Raw genomic sequence first — 19,854 nt, forward strand, 5'->3', positions numbered from 1 at the left:
TTTGAATTAAATAGCCTAAATCTACAAATATTTACAGTTTTGCTAATGTGGGTGCACAAAGATGACAGGGGCAAAAATCATTGCAGGAAGTGAGAAGTACGGAAAAGGGAGAAAAGGAATATTAGAAGGAAAGCCAACATGAAAAAGAGCTTAAAGGAAACACATTGCAGTTACTTTGGACTAAATATGAGGGAAGTGAGTTGTCATCCAACATTCATACGATGCCAGGGCAGGATGCGATGGAATGGTGAAGGAGTGACATTTAGGGGAAGAAGGTAAAAAAGATCTCCGACTCTTAAGTGTAGAAGTGGCAAGAAAGAATGAGGGTGAAAATAAATAGAGGCCATGAATACTCATAGAGTAAAAGAGATTGAATCACAGCGCAGAAGGAAAAAGGATTGTACTAACCAGGTCACCCTGCAGGCTAAGGTAAAGGAGTTCAGTGGAGGACTGGGCAGAACTCAATTGCCCCAGTAAGGAGAGAGTAGAGGATACAAAGGAATGATCAGTTAAACAATCGCTGCCAGCAGACTGAGTAAATTAAGACGTGAGGAAAGCTTAATTTAATTTCCTAGTGATCCACCCTCCCGACATTTTTTATTTTGCTCTGTTTGCCAAGTAACACTTCTGTTCACTGACTCCGACCATCACACGATTCCTGAATACATAGTTTACTTGCACACTCAATTGCACACAATATCTAAATGTTACTTCTCATTGCATTGCTCGAAATACCAGATCATAGTATTCAGTAGGAAATTCCCCCCGAAACATGGCAGTTTTCAGCTGCCCATTCCATCCTTTTCCGTTTGGCACCCAACCAACAATCTCCCTTTTTTCTGACATACCTTTAAGAAAATCTTAGTTCTTCCTATTTTCCAGTCTTCATTCTTTCCAAGCACTTTCTCAGCAATGCTGATGCAGCACTGACGTGGGTCGCCCTACAGAGCCAGGAGACATCATTACAGCAAATTAAAAGCAAAATGGCTCCGGCAACCTGTTGCACCACGAATAACCGCTGAACTTCATAATGATGATGATGATTCTGAATTTGTTCCCCCACATGTGGTCTTGGCATTAGGGAAGAAATTCGATATGCATAATATTCAGTGGAACAAAATGAGCATACTGAGCAGGCAGGTTAGCAAAACTGAAAAATCTTCCATGATTATGTATGTGCCGAATGAATCCAGGACAATTCAAATGCTCAAACACTTCCACTACTACAGGCCTCGTTCTTCTGATGAAATCCCTGTTCATTCTATTTTAAAGTGCCTGAGCCCTCAGAGGGCAATGAGCTGGGAGTGAAAAATATTCGTGAGTGCTGAGAGGCCTATGAGCTGGGAGTGCAGAGTGCAGTTGCTGGTAATACATGTGCTCGGGGAGATTCACTGTATGGGGAACTTGAGTGCCCGGGACATGGAGATGCTCAGGAACCGGGAATACAGAAAATTAAAGTGTTTGAGATCAAAGGGGCTTTGGGATTCAGCGTGCATAGAAATAGGAAGCCTCAGCTCCTAGAGATCCTGGGAAAGGTGGTCCAGAGGTTGAAAGTATATGGGAACTGACAGGCCCAACCACCGAGGTTAGAAGTGCTTGAGCTCTGACAGGCCTTGGGATTGAATGCTCTGGTAATGGAACAACACGATCTCCATGAGAGACTGAGATAAAGATTCCAGAGAGTGTCATGTCTGCGCACAGTGAGGTCAGCGAATGACAAGATAATTGAAGTTTCTCAGCTGTAAGCAACCTCTAGATTGAGATTGCAGACATTGAAAACACGCAAACTCTAAAATATCCCGGGATAATCTCAGATTGCAAAACTGGACTAAATTGAACTCTGAATTTTGGATAATTTTAGTTGCAGAATATAAAAAAAGTTTAATATCCAGCCTAAAAGAAATTGTAGCCTGTTGGAGTTTGGGGGTGAAGGTCTCAAAGAAACAAAGTTGAAGTGTTTGAGCTCTGAGAGGTCCTGAGATTAGGGCTCTATTTACGAGTTGTACAGAATTGGTAGGGTGCAAACTCTGCTTCCATATCTTATGTACTATACCCATCAATACCGTGCAATTACCTTTTAAACCCCATAGAATGGGGTTTTACTGGCCATAAAACAGCAGGAGTAGGGGCTACTGTCTGGCGTGGGGTGTGGGAAGGGGGATAAGGAGGGTAGTGGAAGAAGTGCCCTGGAAGAGGAGAGCGTTGAAAGCTCCCGTCGTTCCAGACACAGAGGTCGGGAGGGGCTGGTGTGTGTGTGTGTGTGGGGGGGGGGGGGGGGGGTAAGGAAACCTGACTGTTTTTGCAGCCAAAGCTTTAAGTGATATTACAACCTATTTTATAAGTCAGTAAAATCAGATCTGGTGTTGCGGCACTGGGGAAAACCATGTGCGAAAACCCCATGTCACTTTGGATCGCACAGAGTGGAATTGCATAAAGAAATGAATGAGGACCTTAGTGTGCGGAGATGAGAAGTGTTGTGTGGCTGTTGCCTTGAGGTTGATAGTAATTAAGATTGCTTCCTGGGTAATTTCTCCTGTGACTAGGCCAGTAAAAAGATTAGTCTTTTTATAATACCATATACCTTGTCTTGCGTAGATGCTCGTGTCAGAAGTACTTGGTAGCGCTGAAAGAACTCCAAAAACGTGTGTCGGATAGGGTAGCCAGATTTCCTAATGCGGATCGTCTCCATCATCCCGGAATACCGCAACTGTCGAATGCACAACGCTCGATCGAAGAGCTGGAGAAGAAAATACTTAATCATTTACAATAGTATCAGAGCATGAGAACAGGAATCCTCGACCTAAGCGTGTTGTGTGACACCCCTCCAGCGTCACACTGGCATTGAGCAGACCACTTCCACAAGGCATAAGCTGGTCAACCATGTCACACAACAGGGAAGTAGGGCACTTTGGGGGAGTGGTACAGTGATGCACTGCACTGCATCAGCTCATCCCCCTTTACAGTGTAAATGTAAATGTAAATGTGCTTGTACTTATATAGCGCACAGCTACCCCGGTTCGGGGTTTCCTGGCGCTGTACTCATACCGCTAGGGAACCCTTCCTGGCTTTTTCCCTGTGAAATGTCCACTCCTGGGCATCCCCAGGGTGAAGCCAGGCATCCCAGCACTGTGGGGCCGTTGTGGAGATTAAGCAAGCTATTGCCCAGAGTTGCAGCATGGGACCCTTGATTAGAATAGGCACTAGGCGAGAATATCCGGTCCGCGGAATTTATTGTCCGAGACCCTGCCGCGACGGGAATCGAACCCTGGTCCCGGACCAGTGCTCTGCATCGAGGTCTGCCGCTCTAACCATTGAGCCACACTTCTCCACACCCCTCATTGCCTCATCGGCCACCCTCCTTTCTCACCATCCTGTCCCTCCCTCTTTTTCGTGTGCAATCTTTGTTCCTCTTGGCAGCCACCCCTTTCCAGTGGCTTCTCATAATTGCTGGCAGCAATTACTTTTTTGTTTGTTTCATAGACGTTAACGTTTGGCTACATTGAAGACTGCATTGTCTATCCTCTTTTTGTTTCTATGTCAAAAAATAGTCTGGTGGCAAGGAAGCCCTTGGCATAGTTTATCTTTTCATTCTATGTCATAGAAACTAGAAAAAAGACTATAATGAAGGCTCCTCTACTATCTGACCTTTATTTAAAATGGAAGCAACAACAGGACTGCACCAAAAGGAGAGTGGCCTTCAATACAGCCAGTCTTTCGTTCCTTTTCTTATTTCAATGTGCTTATGATGAAGTGATAGCATATTAAACATACATTTTTTGGCTTTGCCAATGTTTCTTTGCTTAGACTCAGCCCGAAAATCAAGACACTGCATTTAAAAGGGGGACCACCATCTCGACATTTTAACATCTTGACTGATAATTTTGCAGCTAACCGCTGGAGGAAATTCCAGAGCTATTGAGAAATTCCTGGTAACATTGGATTCGAAAACTGTCTCTTTAAAGGTGAAGTGCCCTCAGGGCACGGTGATAGCGCCAAGATTCGTAGCAACTATCCTTGGAATATGACTGACCATTTTCCCTGCTCTGGTGTGCTCAGACCCTACCTGGGATTTGGGTGAATTTACACTCTCCACTGTGGCCCCGTGTTATGTACCGGAAGAAGGATCAAGAATTGCCAAAGTTGGTGTACAGAACTCGTAATCAATATGTTACTCTTGGCCAATCAGATTGCAGAGGATCGAGAACCTCTTTCTGTGAATTTCAAACCCCACAGCTGAGGAACAGATTTTTTTGTATCTTAGTTGATGATTTTTTATTTTGTAACCACATTTTAGTCCTCTAGCTGATTTCAGAATCAGTTCAGAATAAAGCTGTCTATTTTGAAATCTGTGATTTGAAATTTTACTATACATATTTACACCATAAACATAATACAACATACTGAGGGGGATATTAATTAATTCATTGAAGCCCCTGGCCTCGTACTAGTATTACAGATGTAGTCCTGACCTCACGCTAAGTAATTGTTATAGATCTAGCCCAGGACCTTTACCAGTATAGGGTTACATCTTACCAGAGGAGTGTTACATTTGCACATATACTCCTTACACATGACCTGTTGAGGTGACTTACTTCTAAAATTGTTCCAAGTACAGAAGTGTTACAGGTCTACACCTTACAATCTCAGCGGAGTCATACTTCTGAACTAATGCCAGTAAAGTATCTCAAATCTTTTTCTTACCACTAATGTTTATGATTCAGATCACCCACTAACATTGTACCACAGAAGTGTAGAGGTTTGCGCCTGATGTTAGCAGAGACATGTTATAGATCTACTCCTATTGTTGTACCCATGTTACAGACTCAGGGCCTGATTTTGAAATTGGCGGACAGGTTACTCCATCACAACAGTGAGGGATATCCAGTCCACCGAAAAATAAATCCCGTAGGATATAATGGGATTTATATTTCATCAGTCATAGGTGCGCTACAAATCAAATTCTAATATATTACTAGAGTACTGTTATAAATCTATTCTCATTATTATCTCCATGTTGATAAACATATTATAATTGCATTCCCTAATTTTATAAGAGCTACAGATATACTTTTGACATGTAACCAATTAGTGTTACAGATTTAAGCACTGATTTAGAGTTTAGCGGAGAGGGAACGTCAGCCTGCCCTGATTTGCAGGTGGGCTGATCTTCAGTATGTCACTGACAGACTACTTTATCTCAGTCACTGACATATTCTTTTTGACGGCCCACCGGAGTAAAGGCTTCAGACGTTTGGCCATTCGACTGCCCTCCTGATTTAGAGTGGGAGGCCAAATAGCTGGGTTTTACTCTCCCGAATTCTTAATGAAAAACGTGGTGTTATGGGACAGTAAAAATGTTTAAGTGACCCTCACACCATGGGAGAAAACTCCAATGATGAAGGGGTCATTAGTTTTGTTTTTTTCAAAAACGAAATCCAGATTTGTGATTTTGTTCATGAGAAAAACAAAGACATGTTCAAAGTTTGTTGAATTGTGCCTTCATTTTGATGCTAGTGACTGTCAAAGCTTTAGTACGTGGACAGGAACCAACGTGACAGAGATTCCTGAGAATGTTTAGAGTTGTCCGCAGGGCTGTCAGACAACACTAAATATGGCGGGTGGAGGACCCTCTGTTAAGTGGATGTAAATACTCACCAAACGCTAAATCAGTCCCGTAATACTGACAACTAGTCAACAAAATGTTGAAGATCTGCTCTTAGCTTTCTATTACATTAATATTACTCATCTGCTCCTAAGCAGTGTCACAGATTAATACAAATCCTCTCATGACCATCCCTACCCTTAGTTTGAGGGTTTCATAGATATTTTCATTATTCATATTACTGTAGCAACACATTTTATACATCCACTTATCTCACTTCGCCAGTAATAGTGCGACCCTGACATCTTACCAATGGTTTCTTGAAATCATTCGGCTTGATGCAACGCACAAAGTAGGGCTGGCAGCTCTCCAGGATTTTCATAAGCTTCTCCAGCGATTGCTTAAACTGACTTCCAAGCGTTGAAAGATGTCTTTCTGTGTCTGAGATCTGTAGAGGATTAGAATGAGAGGTATCATATCAGCAAAGACTTAGCAACACCAATGCGGCTCAAGCATCCAAGCAAGCTCTCGAATGCAAGACCCACTTACATTGTAGAAAAATGCAACTGTTGCAGCATGGATTCATGCAGTTCACCTACCAGTGATTCTATATTTGTTTTTCTCTCCAGGCGTATAGAAACAAAATGCATTTGCCAACAATAAACTAGCTTGTTCCCAACAGACACCATACCAAACAGAGACACTGGGGGGAAGGAGGGGAATCTTAGTATTTGCCCACTCTAAACCACACGAGGCATTTTTTCACACCATTTCTCTTTATAAAGCGCATTGCTTCCCAAATCGGGTTTCCTAGCGTTATGTGGACCAGAATAATTAACTTAGTTAATCAGTGTGTATGTTAACCTGACTGGTCCTTCTTTTGGAAATCATGTGTAGGTGCAGCAACATTAGAATTGTATGATTTAAGCCAATGCAATGTAGTAGAGATACAGATTTCCCTTTTCCTTACTTAGCGCAGCAGCGAATGGGGCGGGGAGGGCTGAAAAAAAAAATCCCACTTGCCTCCAGGTCGCCGCCTCTCCTCCATCTGTCCAACGCAGGAACAACAGGAAGCACCCAGGCTCCCAGACTCCTCTAGCCAATCAGGACGCTGCTGTCATCAGCAAAACAGCAGCATCGTGATTGGTCTGAGCGCTGTGGTTCACCTCTCAGACAGAGAGTGAGAGGCTGTGCATGTTCTCCACCCAGTCTGTGCAATACAGCCGGATGGAGAACATGCTACGTGCGCATAAATGTTTGGCTGGCCAAAGACGGCCAGCCAAACCCTCATGCACACTTAGAAAATGCCCACCACTCCTCCCCCTGCTCTGTGGCAGCCCACCCTGCACCTAGAGACCCAGTACGGAGAAATAAAATGATAAAAATATGGTGCAAATATCATATTATATTTCCTGTGGGGCCTTAGAGGAGCTGCTGCTGACTTAGACAGATACCTTTAGAGCACTTGCCCTTTCATTTGCCTTAATGACAGATCTCTCTTTCCTGCCAGCCTGCAAAGAAAGGTAGATAATCCTGAACGACTTACTTTGTTTAAACAATTTAGTAATATTATGTTACAAGAAACGTGGGCTACATCTACTCCATTTATAGATGGTTACTCTATTTATTCTACTTCAGCTACTCCTTCACGCTTAGGTTAGGCTAAAGGTGTTCTTACTATTTTACTGGCTGTAACCTTTAATTTGCATGGTTAAAACATTGCTAACCAACTCACCAAACGACCAGGAGTATTGGTTAATTTTAGAACTGCTAAGAACATTTTTGTGGTTAACTTTTACGACATCTTTGATCAACACAATTGTGGCAATATTAAAATAAAATCACAATTTCGTAGTCTGTTAGGGATTCAAACGATCACATGCACTATTTTGTTCTTGCATATGTTTTCTAGGGTTAATTTATGTTCTCAGGATCTTGTTGCTTCTTTTTAGTGCAAGCGCGACCCTACAAGATGAAGCTTTGAATGACTTCATTTAAATGTTCTGTTAAAGAAACGTGACTTGTAGGAGAAGCTTTGAATGATCTGATTTAATTGCCACATTAAAGAACCGTGACTTGTAGGAAGAATCCGATTAATATAGTCAAGAAGTTCGATAAAGCCAGTACGAAGGCACATTGAAACCTTGTAAGGGCTTTAAAGAAAAAAACTCACAATTTTCTTGAAGTAACCGCTTCACCTTAAGGGTAGAAGCTTGGGATAATCCGCACAAGACATATGTCACTAAAGACAATGCCACCTTCCGGAAGATTATTAATTGCCCTTCGCTTTGGAATAACTCCAACTCTGGCACAAAGGCAAATACACCGATGTTTGGGTATCTTGCTTTCAAAATATCAATTTTGTATCTCTGGCCAAACAGCAATTTCTTTAGTACCTATTTCTTTATTTGTTTTAATCCTACTGTCTTTGATGTCCAGGTATGTAAAGTTTCTATTATTTCTAGTCCAAACGGCATGGCCCTGGCTCCTGACCGGGTACCTATGGACCTTTATGAGCACAATGTGGATTTATGGGCCCTTTAGAAGTCCTGTTGTTCCAAACTCAAGGAGTCTTGGTCCAACTCAATCATTATACCTGATAAGAAGAGTGTTAAAGATAACCATAATCAGCAGCTGCAGATACTTGACATCTGCTTCACAGACAATCAAAAAAAGCTAACATGGCCATCAACAGAACACCTGTCCTCTCCTTCACCTTCATAGTCAAGACCTCTGGTTCTGTTTGCTGGAAATGGGGAACATATTTCCACAATAGTCTCCTCCCTCCTCATGACAGTGGTTAAGCACTCAAAGTACAAGAGACTGCGCTACATATGCAGCATAAGTGCCTGCTAGCAATGACAAGTTGTTTCCAGTATATGATTTCTTCAACAGACTCTATATTGTTATCCACAGGATCAGAAAGTGTGGCATCTTCCAGACTGACCAATGTACACCCAAACAAGGTAGCCAGAATTGAATACATTTTGACTGAATGCATAAGAACCTCGTCAGCATTGTTCAAAATCTACATCCTTGGGATGTTAAGGTGCTCCAAGTCTCTTTATTCTTTGAACATTATGTTCTTCTTTTTGACATGCAAGGGGAGAGACTAATTTGAAGGTCTGTTGCATTGTAAAAAAGCTCTTGTGAATCATTCAAATGTGCCACATCTGGAAAACCCAACATGCCGCTGACACAATCTAGTACGAGGCTAGCCGCCCGTCTCCTTCTCCCTATGTACTTGCCTGAAATGGGAATACTTTTACCAGGGTCTGAAGCAGCAGAGGAGGACCCATCATCATCATGCCTTCAAGAACACCGTGACATCGCCTCTTATACTTCTATCTAGGTAGCTAGGGTATCAGCAACAGCCTCCTGAATTAACTTCTCATTGTCTTTTGATGACAAAATTTAAGGAGGATTAAGGCCATGAAACCTTCGGGAATTCCATTTAATGCTCCTACTACCCCTTCCTACAGCTTAATTTGAAGAAGGTGTAGGAGACAGATGTCACGCTTCGTTGTTCGTTTTACCTCCATGATCCCAAACAGAAGGATGAACTCTGCCTGCTTACAAAATGAAAAAACAAGGTGATGGATGGAATACTTGAATTAATTTCTTCACGAGGAACAGGGACAAGACAGATTTGCATATTTTCTGGGTCCAAACTGAGGTGGCATGGTGGGCAATAAACAATGGATTAGGATGCGGCCCAAGCGATTGCCAGTGGCAGAGATTAATTCTAGGATTCCATCCATCACCTTGTGTTTTTTGCATTTGATGCTTTAAGTGTGCCAGGTATACCCAGACGTGGGTCCCAGGCTCACTATGCCACTGGAACCAAGCTATACTGTCTGAAGAGCCCATAACAAGGGCAAAACCTGTCCTGGGTTGCTTGAGTTCTGGTATAGGGAGGACCAGGCCTGGAAGTTCGGGCTGGACTGTTCCCATGAGGATCAGGATCAATACTGATTTGAATATAGATGGGACCAAACTTAGGTGGCATGGTGGGTGAAAAGCGATGTATAGGGATGCAGCCCTGAGCGATTGCTAATGGCTGAGATTAATTCAAGCATTCCATTAATCAGTTTGTTGTTTGTGCCCACAAACATATTCTAAAGGCTAGGCTAGTAGATAATGAGAAGATGGACAGAAATTAACCAATAACCCCAAAGGCTACCATTAGACTTCTCTGCTATTACTTGTTCCTTTCATAAGCATATACATGAACATGGAAATAAAGAGGGAATTGGACTCCTAATACTCATTCACTACTTTCATAAGCCATAAACAGCTACCTTTAAATGCTGAACAAGTATGCTGTCAGACATAGCCTGAGACATACACTTTGTTTCAAATGTGCAAAACGTCACTATACTGATATAGCTTCTATATGTGATGAACCTTTAAATCTTCTGAAAGTAAGGCTGTCACTATTAAATTCAGGTGTGTGCCCATACCTTCTGTGTCAGATCCCTGGCTGTATTGGGACCCCATCTGTTCCCTCAAAAAAGGAAACAACACCACTGCCACTAAGGTAAGCTCCCAGCACCATGCCTTTTTCATGAAAGCCTCTCAATTGTGGCCCAAGTGTAGCAAAAGCAGAGAAGGAATTTCATGTGTTTCCGATGCTCCCCCACACTTGGCTGGGCATGCCATACTTCCAGGAGACAAAACCAAGCACTGTATAAATATGGGGGAAGGCAGGTTTACACCCTCATGGTACAAAGGTGGGGTTTGTTAATAGCGTGTTTCAATTGGGAATTCAGCTTGTCAAAGTTTGTCTAACAGGCAGCTTTAATGCCTAATGTTGTAATGAGCAGAACAGGAAAGGGGCCTGACACAGGACTGCTTAAAAACTGTAAATCTACTTTTGGAAAGTGGCTCATCAGTGAAAACATAAATAATTTATCATCTTTAAAAGTCAGATTAAGACATAATTTCTGGTCCGCAAAGGACAGGTAGGTAAAGTGGTGGATGGAGCCAAGATTTGAAGCACACCTCCACTCCACCCTGCTGTTCATGTCCTTTACTGCTCTATCCACAAGTACCAAGATGCAGCTAAGCAACAGAAGAAGCCTGCTTATCTTTTGTGGTAGTTACCAGGGAGACATCAAGAAGAAAACAAAAAAAGCATTTTCCCATTCTAGTGTTATTCTCTCCCAAGATTACATTGGTATTATACTGTAACAGCTGAGTAGCTGCAGCATAATAATTTTTTTTACCATTAATGACAAGAAAATGTGCCTCGTTGTAAAAAAGAAACAGAAGTTGAAGATGCAGTATTCTCAAAATGCTTCAAAGAGGCCTCCATCATTCAAGACAGCACTGGGGGAGACAGGAAGTACATCAACTCTTCCCTGTCAGAGACCTCTCCATAATGGTGATCAGTTTGTCACCACTGACGAGTGAGTTTTGCCAAATGTCAGTGCCTACCTTCAGGACACCTGGTTTTAGGGGCTTTGAGTGAAGAACAGGATCCATTTATCCCTGTGGATGATAAGGTCTCTTTCTTAGGATCATCAAAACGATTTAATCATAATGTGAAATAACTTGGGGGGGGGGGGGCATTAAGTCCTTGGCAGAGAGTATGCTGGTCTGTCAGGGGAGGTCGAAATCATGGCCTCCACCACCCTGGGGTAGAACTGCACCCATATGTAGAGTTTCCCACCTGACTGGGGTGGATCTCTGTGGTGTAAAGGGAGACACTGGGTGACTGCTTCAGGCCACTGCAGGTGTGCCAAGGAGGTGCCATGTTGAAGCACCCACAGGGCAAACATGTTTGTTGAGTGAAAGCAAACTGTCAAAACAAGAGTTTGTTGTATCTATAGAAATTACAAATGACCACAAAACATTGTCAAATACTATTCCGCTTCCAAACAAATGAGCATTAAACATTACTCACACACAACACAAGTATGCCCTGGTGATCGTAGCACATTCTGTAGGATGGTCACCGCGGCAATTGCCTAGTAGGTTTTGAAGGTGTGTAGTAATAACAAGGCAGCAAAGCAGCAGGTTGGAGGCTTCTCATAAAGTTTGTTAGGAGGAAAGTAATGAAACTGCCTAACCATAGATTCCCCGCCACATAAAGGGCCCTGATCAAAATATTCACTCACTAATAGTAACAAACCGAACATACCATAGGGCATGGGAATAAGCAATTAGTTCCACCGCGCTATCCACAGACCGTGAGTGAGGAATGTTTCAAAGAACGTAGGATCCTTTTTAGAGTTTGCTAGATACAGTACAGCTGCCAACAATTTGCAGATGTTTCATCTGTCCTATTAAGAGTGCATTGATGTCAGACTCACTCTAAATACGGACCACATGGAATTGATTGTACAGTGTAACCTGACTTAGAAGGAGAGTGTAGGGAACAGATTTTGGAATGTTACATAACTGCCATAATCACAAGTACTGAGGGAAAGAAAAAGAGTCCCTCAATGTGTCCCGGCATGTCTGGGGCAAGCAGATAGGGTGGATTTATATTTGCCAGGAACAAATATACAAAACAAGTAGCCCCAATATGTGGCAAATGAATACTAGACTGATCATCCAAGCAATTCAAATATTCACTTGGGTTTTTGTGAATATTAGGAATGCTCATTTGGTGGGCATCAAAGTATGAAAGTAAAAACAATTTTAGGATATTTCTAGAGCGCTCTGTCACACATTTTTAGAGTATCCTGCGGCTGTCTCTTACAAAATAAAGGAAGCAGGGAGGATAGGAGAGGGTTTTTTTTTTAATTTTGTTTTAATATAGACATTTCAGAAGATCAGTTATAAGAAAACAAGACTGTAAAATTAAACATGCCACGTGCCTACTTAAAACCACAGAGAGATTAAAAATAGACACCCTTCATGGCCAGAAAACTAAGGCCCTCATTTATATCTCAGCAGTCAATTACTCCACTGCCCTGGAGGAGGTCCCGGCAGCCGAATTCATAAATGACTGCATAGCTGGCGGTCAATAATAAAGCATTGGCAGGAACCGTCATCACTGCGGTCCCCGACAATGCAATCCACTGTTTTGCACAGGGCTGCGTCGGCAACCCTGCACCAAAGAGTATTCTTTTTTATTTAAAAAATAAAAAATACCAAAACAGGATTTTATTTTTGAAAATACTTTTTTTTATACCCCCCTCGCCATGGAGGGAGCAGTATTTGTTTTTTTGCACCGCCAGGGATTGTCTGGTTGTGACAGCAACAAATGGCTGCATGTACGTCCATCCTGACATGTCTCTGATAGCCCTTACTCTGTCAGGCCGTTGGTGAGGTTTGGCGCCATAGCCAAACCGAAGGTCTGCCCACATGTAAATCGGGCATGCAGACCTTCATGTTGGCGGTATATGTACTCCGTCGATGTTGCGACAGAGTAGACATACTGCTAACATGTAAATTGGGCACTAAGTAACTAATGTAATCAAATAGTTTCATCTTCCTGTTAGAAATGTATAAATTTTCTATTTCAATGGTTATCTTTTTAAAATGAAGAGAAGTGCTGTAATTCAGTAACTGGTAAGGACAATACAGCAGCATGCAGCGCCTCTCTGTGCAATGTGATACTGTGAATATGACCTACAAACATCTGAGATTCCAAGAACATTGGTTTTTGGCAATGGGTATTGTTGATATTCTAAGTAACTGCAAGAAATATTTTTTACAAGCTCTGCCGAAGCCATAGAAAGTGTGGTGCCCTCGCTCTAGTTTACCAATGGAAGAAAGGCGCATAGCATTTCATGCACTAGTCTATCAAAAGGACATTGCAAAACACCCACTAATCTAGCCAACAGAGGCTAAATGTTCACATTCATTATTATTCACCAGTGTGCACCACCAGTTGAACAGGGACTGCATGACATGTTTCTGCAGCATCCATACAGTTTTTCTGAACCATGTCTGCTGAGCTTGTATATCCACTTGTTTAGAAGGTCTAATAAGTACTCCTCCAAGTGTTGAACCTTGTCTCCAGAGTCCAAGTGCACCCCAAATGAGTGACTGACAGTATGCAAGAGGAGCCCCCCCCAGCTTCCACAGGTTAGCTGTATTGCCTATGTAGTGAAATGCTAAAGTGTGCCTGGAAATAGGTAGAAATGTTAGTACTCTTCACCTGGTACGTTTTATGTGAAGTGAACCCCTTCATGATTCAGAGGTCTCTGTTTGCGAGCTTCTGCACAAGAGCTCCCTATCCCAATCGTGACACACCGCTGACTCCATTCCAGGGTCAATGGCGCAAAGCAATGAATTCATTGTTGTAGACGCTTGGCCACGTTCTTCCAGACTGCTGTTACAGGCTCACTGTGATTAATGAATAATCGATACAGGGAGAGGCTAGCAGTTTTTTTTTAATTTCAATTGGGCAGCCATCCATTCCCTGAATTTGGTTGAACATGGTCTGTGGTGATTCCATTATGAATGGTAAAACACAAAACTGTTGGGGTTCTGCTCCTTTCTCGAACCGGGGGAACCTGCAGGGCCTTTTCTGCATTAAATATGAAAATATGCATCTTTCAGAAATACAAGATATTTCTGTTCACAATACCCTCAATCAATGATTGATATGTTAAAACCTTAAACTACTGCTTCTTTTAAAACGTGTTTGCTGCCTTGCGCCAATATCCAGATGTTTGTGTTGTTCCTTTGATTTTACAATAAACTGGAGCTGCCTGTTTTTCTCTGGCCGACTTCTGAACCAGCGGAATAATGCTTGAACTGTTTCTAAAGCTAAAAATGTACGTGTGTGGGGATGGACTTTCAAGAGATATCACCAAATTTGGATACATCTTTAAAGCCTTCAACCACCAAGTGTCTAGAGGTGGCAGCTCTTCACAAGCAGTGGAAAGCCGCACACATCACCCAATAGGAGCATTGTTCTCTGGGTAAGTCTGCAATGAGTCACTGAGCTTGGGCTTGGCTGCCTGCCTCAAGACTCTTGCTGGGTAAAAACCCTTGCACTGACCTCTGTTTGCTGAGCTGTAGCACAATGTTGAGGTCATTGCCAGAGTTCCACCCTCTTCACTGAAAGGTATTCTCTAAGGACCTTAAAAATAGACCCTGAATCCCTCCCTCTGTTCTAAGTAGACAGACTTGGCAGTGGAGTTAAACTCTATTTACATTTTCCTGGCTTTTATCAAAATAGGAACCAATGAGAGAGGTGCCTAAGAAAAGTCAGTGACGCTCTCTCTCCAAATTAGCACATAAATGTCGCAGTCTCGGGCAAGACGTTACTCATATGTGCTATTTCTTTACCTGCTCAGTTGGAAATAACCACCATAGACATGCTCAGACAGTTAGACAATTGCGTTTCCTTATGTGCCATATATAGTGTTGCTGATAGGTACTATTTAGGAAAAAAAGAGACACATTTGCTAGCAGTCCAGCGTGAACTTGTTGTAACAAGTATTCGGACCCTTGGAATTAGCTATTTCAAAATTGGAACACTAGTGGGTCAAACATTTTCCCCCACAGCATCAAATGACTTTTACAACAAATGTTGGGAACGATCTACACACAGAAAGGAATATAAAATGGAATGTATCTATTTCGCGTGGAGAGAGGAATCTACCAGAATATTTTAACAAAAATAAGAACTTGCAAAAAAATAAAATGTAACTCTTAAAATTATACCGGAATTTGGTACCCTGTTGCCCCTTCCATGATTTTACACTAATAAAATACACCTCACCCACTGGTCCAGTGCAGAACAATCGCTTAAAAAGTGAAATATGGCAAACTGCACAAAGAATTTCTTGCCTACAAAACAACACATTGTTTATCTTATCATAGACAAATGCCATTGCCTGAGTGAACTGGAAGTTTTACATATTACTGTCACGCTAATTGTCCTATCCCCTTTTAACCTATATCTTAATCCATCTAGTAGATTATCATATTCTGTGAATATTTTTCCCTTTCCGTGATTTGCACTACTAGTCAATCTTACTGTCTATGAAACTTGGAAATATGTCTTAATCTGACAATACCATAATTCTATTTTCTTTTAATATGTTTAGAAATAGGGTCCTTAGTTGGCAGTGGTTTGCACCCTGTTCAAGTACGGGCCCTCACTCTAGTCAGGCTAAGGGGTTTACACAGCTAAAATAACTCCTGCTCACCCCCTTGGTTGCTTGGCACGAGCAGTCAGGCCGATCTCAGAGGCAATGCGTAAAGCATTTGTACATTTTTTTTATTTTTTATTTTACAGAGTTTTTTATAACGCGAACGTGACCCGAATCAGGTATCAGAGCGCTTTATATAGCACCCGTTGCATTACATAAGGACTCATTTTTTATTTCTTTGTTAGGCACGGGGAGATTAAGTGATTTGCCCAGAATCACAGGATGTTCAGCGTCATTGCCGAGACTCGAACCCAGTTCCCCAGATTCAAGGTCCACCCCCCTAGCCCTTAGGCCAACTCCTCTCCCCACACACATACACACACAGGGAAAACCCTACAATAGGACACCACACTACTTTAGAAAAATATCCGATATTAATGGGATTAAAACAAAACTAAAATGAAAACTAAAATGATAAACATCCAACATACACAAGTAAAGATATACATTTTGCAAGAATAACTCAAAAATACAATTCCTAGACCTTCCGAGTGGCCTGCTGGTGGTTGGAGGGGACTTTAATGCGGTAGCCTCTGGGTCTATGGATCGCCATCCCCCTAGGGACCTCCCCCGGGCACAGGCGTGGCTGCCCGGCCTTCTGGACACGCTGGGCCTGGTGGATTGCTGGCGATTAAAGCATCCCGCATTGCGACAGTACACCTTCCACTCGGGTGCCCATGGTAGCCTCTCGCGGCTTGATTACATCCTTGTCCCGGCGGCCCATGCAGGGAGGGTGGGGGAGGTGCGCCATTTGGCGCGGGGTATCTCAGACCACTCCCCACTGTTGTTGCATTTCGATGTCTTCCCGAGGGGGGATGGCAGGGTGGCCCCAATCAATGCATGGTATTTGCGCGACCCCACCATTCGTGCCGATTTGATCAAATCCTTACAGCGCTATTTCGACGAGAATGTGGGGTCGGTCTCTTCGGCCATCTCCCTGTGGGAGGCTTTCAAGGTAGTCCTTAGAGGGGAGGCCCTCTCCTTTATCTCCCATGCCCGGCGGCGCGAGCGGGAAGAGGTGACCCGGGTAGAGGCCGAGATTGCAGAACTGGAGGGTGACCTGGGGAGCGGGGTAACAGACGCCAAGTTGCATGTTCTACACCTAAAGCAGGCGGCCTATCGGGCCCTCGTCACGGAGGCGGCCAGGGGCCTCAGTAGAGAGCAGCAGGGGCGATTGTATGATGTGGGTGATAAGGCTGGCAAATTGATTGCGTGGTTGGATAAGAGGGAGAGAGCGAGCCGCGTGGTGCCTTTGATTGAGAGTGTTGATGGTGCGTGTGTCACTGAGCCGGAAGCCATTGTCTCCTGCTTCGCGGATTATTTCCGCGAAGTCTACTCCCCGGTTTCCCCCTGCTCGGAGGAAGATTCCCATGCCCTGCTTCGGGACATCGCACTGCCCTCCCTAACGGTGGAGGACAGGGATTCGCTGGACGCCCCTCCCACCTCGGACGAAATTGCCTTGGCTATTCGCTCGGTTGCATCCGGCAAGGCCATGGGCCCCAATGGTATTCCCATCGAGCTCTACAAGCTACGCCCGGATGTGTTGGCGCCCCACCTGCGCGCGATGTTCCTGGCGGCCCACTCGCAGGGTTCCCTCCCGCCGGACCAGCGTCTGGCCACAATTGTGGTGATCCACAAGGAGGGGAAGCCCCGTGAACGGGTCACATCCTATAGGCCGATTTCGCTTTTGAACGCGGAGCCCAAAATCCTCGCCAAGGTGTTGGCCAACCGGTTGGTTGGCGTGGTGGGCGATTTGGTCCACCAAGACCAATCTGGCTTTATACCGCACCGCAACACGGCGCTCAATCTGCGGCGCTTGCACGGGGTGCTCGCGCGTGTCCCATTTGTGCGGGAGCCGGCCATCTTGGCGTCCTTGGACGCCACCATGGCGTTTGATACGCTTGAATGGCCATACATCTGGGCGATGCTGGCGAAATTCGGGTTTGGCCCGGGTTTCATTAGCTGGGTCAAATTGCTATATTCGGGCCCATTGGCGCAGGTGGTAGTGAATGGGCGAGTCTCGGCCCCATTCGCGCTGGGGAGGGGTACGCGACAGGGTTGCCCCCTGTCGCCTCTCCTGTTTGCCCTGGCCCTGGAGCCCCTGGCGGAGTGGCTGCGGTGGCACCCTTCTATCCGTGGTCTCCGCTGGACTCCCGAGCATGAGGACCGTGTGTCCCTCTATGCTGACGATATCCTTCTGTATCTCGCCTCCCCGCGTAAATCACTGATCGTCCTGGTTGATGTTTTGCGCTCATTCGGTCGCAACTCAGGCCTGGTCATCAACTGGGCGAAATCCTGTGTCTATGTGCTTTCCGGGGAGGCTCCGGCCCTACCACGGGACTGTCCGATCCAGATTGCCTCCCAAGGTTTTCGGTACCTGGGTATTTATATCACACTTGACCCGGAGGCCCGCTATGAGCGGAACTTGCTGCCCCCCCTCCAGCGCTTGAAGGAGGACGTGGTGCGCTGGCGGCGTCTGCCGCTCTCGCCGCTCGGCCGAGCGGCCTTGTTTAAAATGATGTCTCTGCCGCGCTTCCTCTACGCCCTCCAGAATACTATGGACTTGGTCCCGGCACGCTATTTCCGTGAGGTGGAGGGCCTCCAGCGGCGCTTGTTCTGGGACGGGAGGCCGCGCATTGCTCTGGCTAAATTGACGCTCCCGTGGTACGATGGGGGGGTCGCCCTCCCGGACATTAAACGGTATTACTGGGCCTCCCAACTAGCTGCAATTAATCATGGCCTTTATGGGCCCGCCTTGAACCCGGCATTTGAGATGGATAAGATGCTCCTACCCGGTGGCGATTACAATCGCGCGCTCTATTCTGGCACGCCCGACTCCCGTTTGACGGGACCGACGCGTGTCATGGTGCGTGTCTGGCACGCGGCTAATGCAGCTATGGGGTGGAAGGACCGTTTGACCCGGGCGTCACCGCTGTATGCGTCTGAGAGGTTGGGCTCCCTGTGGACGTCGAAGGGCTTCGAGAAGTGGGACACGATCGGAATCAGCACGGTGGGAGATCTCTGGACGAGGGGGGGATTCAAGACTTTTGAGATGCTGCAGGCGGAGTTTCAGCTGCAGGGCAGTGAGTACTTTCGGTACCTACAAGTCCGCCATGCGCTGGGCTCCGTCTTCCCGGACGTCGCATCCATTCCGGAGTCTTCCCCCCTGGAGGACAGAGTGCTGGATGGCCATGTACCGGACAGCACGATCTCCCTCATATACAAAAAACTGATCAACGATAGATCGTGCCTGCTGACTAGTCTCCGCGAGGCCTGGGTTGCCGACGGGTTGGAGCTGGACGACGAGGATTGGATTTCCGCGGTGGCCTCTCCGAAAGAGGTGGCCATCCCGGCTCGCCTTCGTTTCGTCCAGCTCAAGATCCTTCACCGGGTTTACGTGACGGGGCCACGGCTTCTGCGTATGGGTTTTGCTGGTGACGGACTGTGTAAGCGTGGCTGTGGTGCGTTGGCGACTTTCATGCATATACTGTGGGAGTGCCCGAGGGTGGAGCGATTCTGGCGTGGTGTGCATGAGGTCCTGCGTGTGGTTACGCGTGTTGCGCTGCTGCCTGAAGCGAGGAGATGCTTGCTGAATGTATGGGAACCGAATGACTATTCGGTCCCGCAGACGCGGTGGGTGACTCTGGGATACATGATAGCTAAGCGGGACATTGCTCAATTGTGGGGATCCCAGAGGCCCCCTGCGGTGTCGGCTTGGAAAGAGCATATGGATTGGTGTATGTTTCGTGAAAAGGTGGTGTATGTGGCGCGGGGTAAGCCTGGGGCGTGGGTGAAACTCTGGGGCCCCTGGAACGCCTACCGCGGGGGTATTTGTGAGCCACCATTGCTACCGGCTGCCTCGCCTGCTCCGTCTCCCTAGACGGCCCCCCTCCCTCGGACGCGCGGTCCCCCAGTCCCTGATCTACTCCCATTCCCCTCCTCAGAGTTCTGCTGCTGGTTCGGATCCCCCACTTCTGGAGCACGTGCTGTCACTTTGGATCGCGGGTTGCCTTGCGGGTGTGGTTTTTTGGTGTTGTTTTGTTTCAAGAAAAGGGAACCGTACTGTGGGCTTGGAGCTGTGTGGCCTGCACCATTGATTACTCCTGTTTCACTGCTCTGCACTGCCGA

General features: G+C 45.4%; 1 protein-coding gene across 2 annotated transcripts in view; it reads right to left on the minus strand.

Annotated features, from left to right (window-relative positions):
- Nucleotides 1-19,854, minus strand: part of LOC146785536 (unconventional myosin-VIIb-like) — a 961,158-nt gene that overhangs the window by 492,948 nt on the left and 448,356 nt on the right. For both annotated transcript variants that reach the window (XM_085634664.1, XM_085634663.1), the window contains exons 16-18: nt 5,913-6,050; nt 2,582-2,737; nt 849-941 (exon numbers count right to left, since the gene is read on the minus strand). In XM_085634664.1, coding sequence (XP_085490790.1) covers nt 849-941; nt 2,582-2,737; nt 5,913-6,050 — 387 coding nt within the window. The remainder of the gene's footprint in view (nt 1-848; nt 942-2,581; nt 2,738-5,912; nt 6,051-19,854) is intronic.

Source organism: Triturus cristatus, chromosome 11 (assembly GCF_964204655.1).
Source record: "Triturus cristatus chromosome 11, aTriCri1.1, whole genome shotgun sequence".
NCBI classification, from domain to species: Eukaryota; Metazoa; Chordata; class Amphibia; order Caudata; family Salamandridae; genus Triturus; species Triturus cristatus.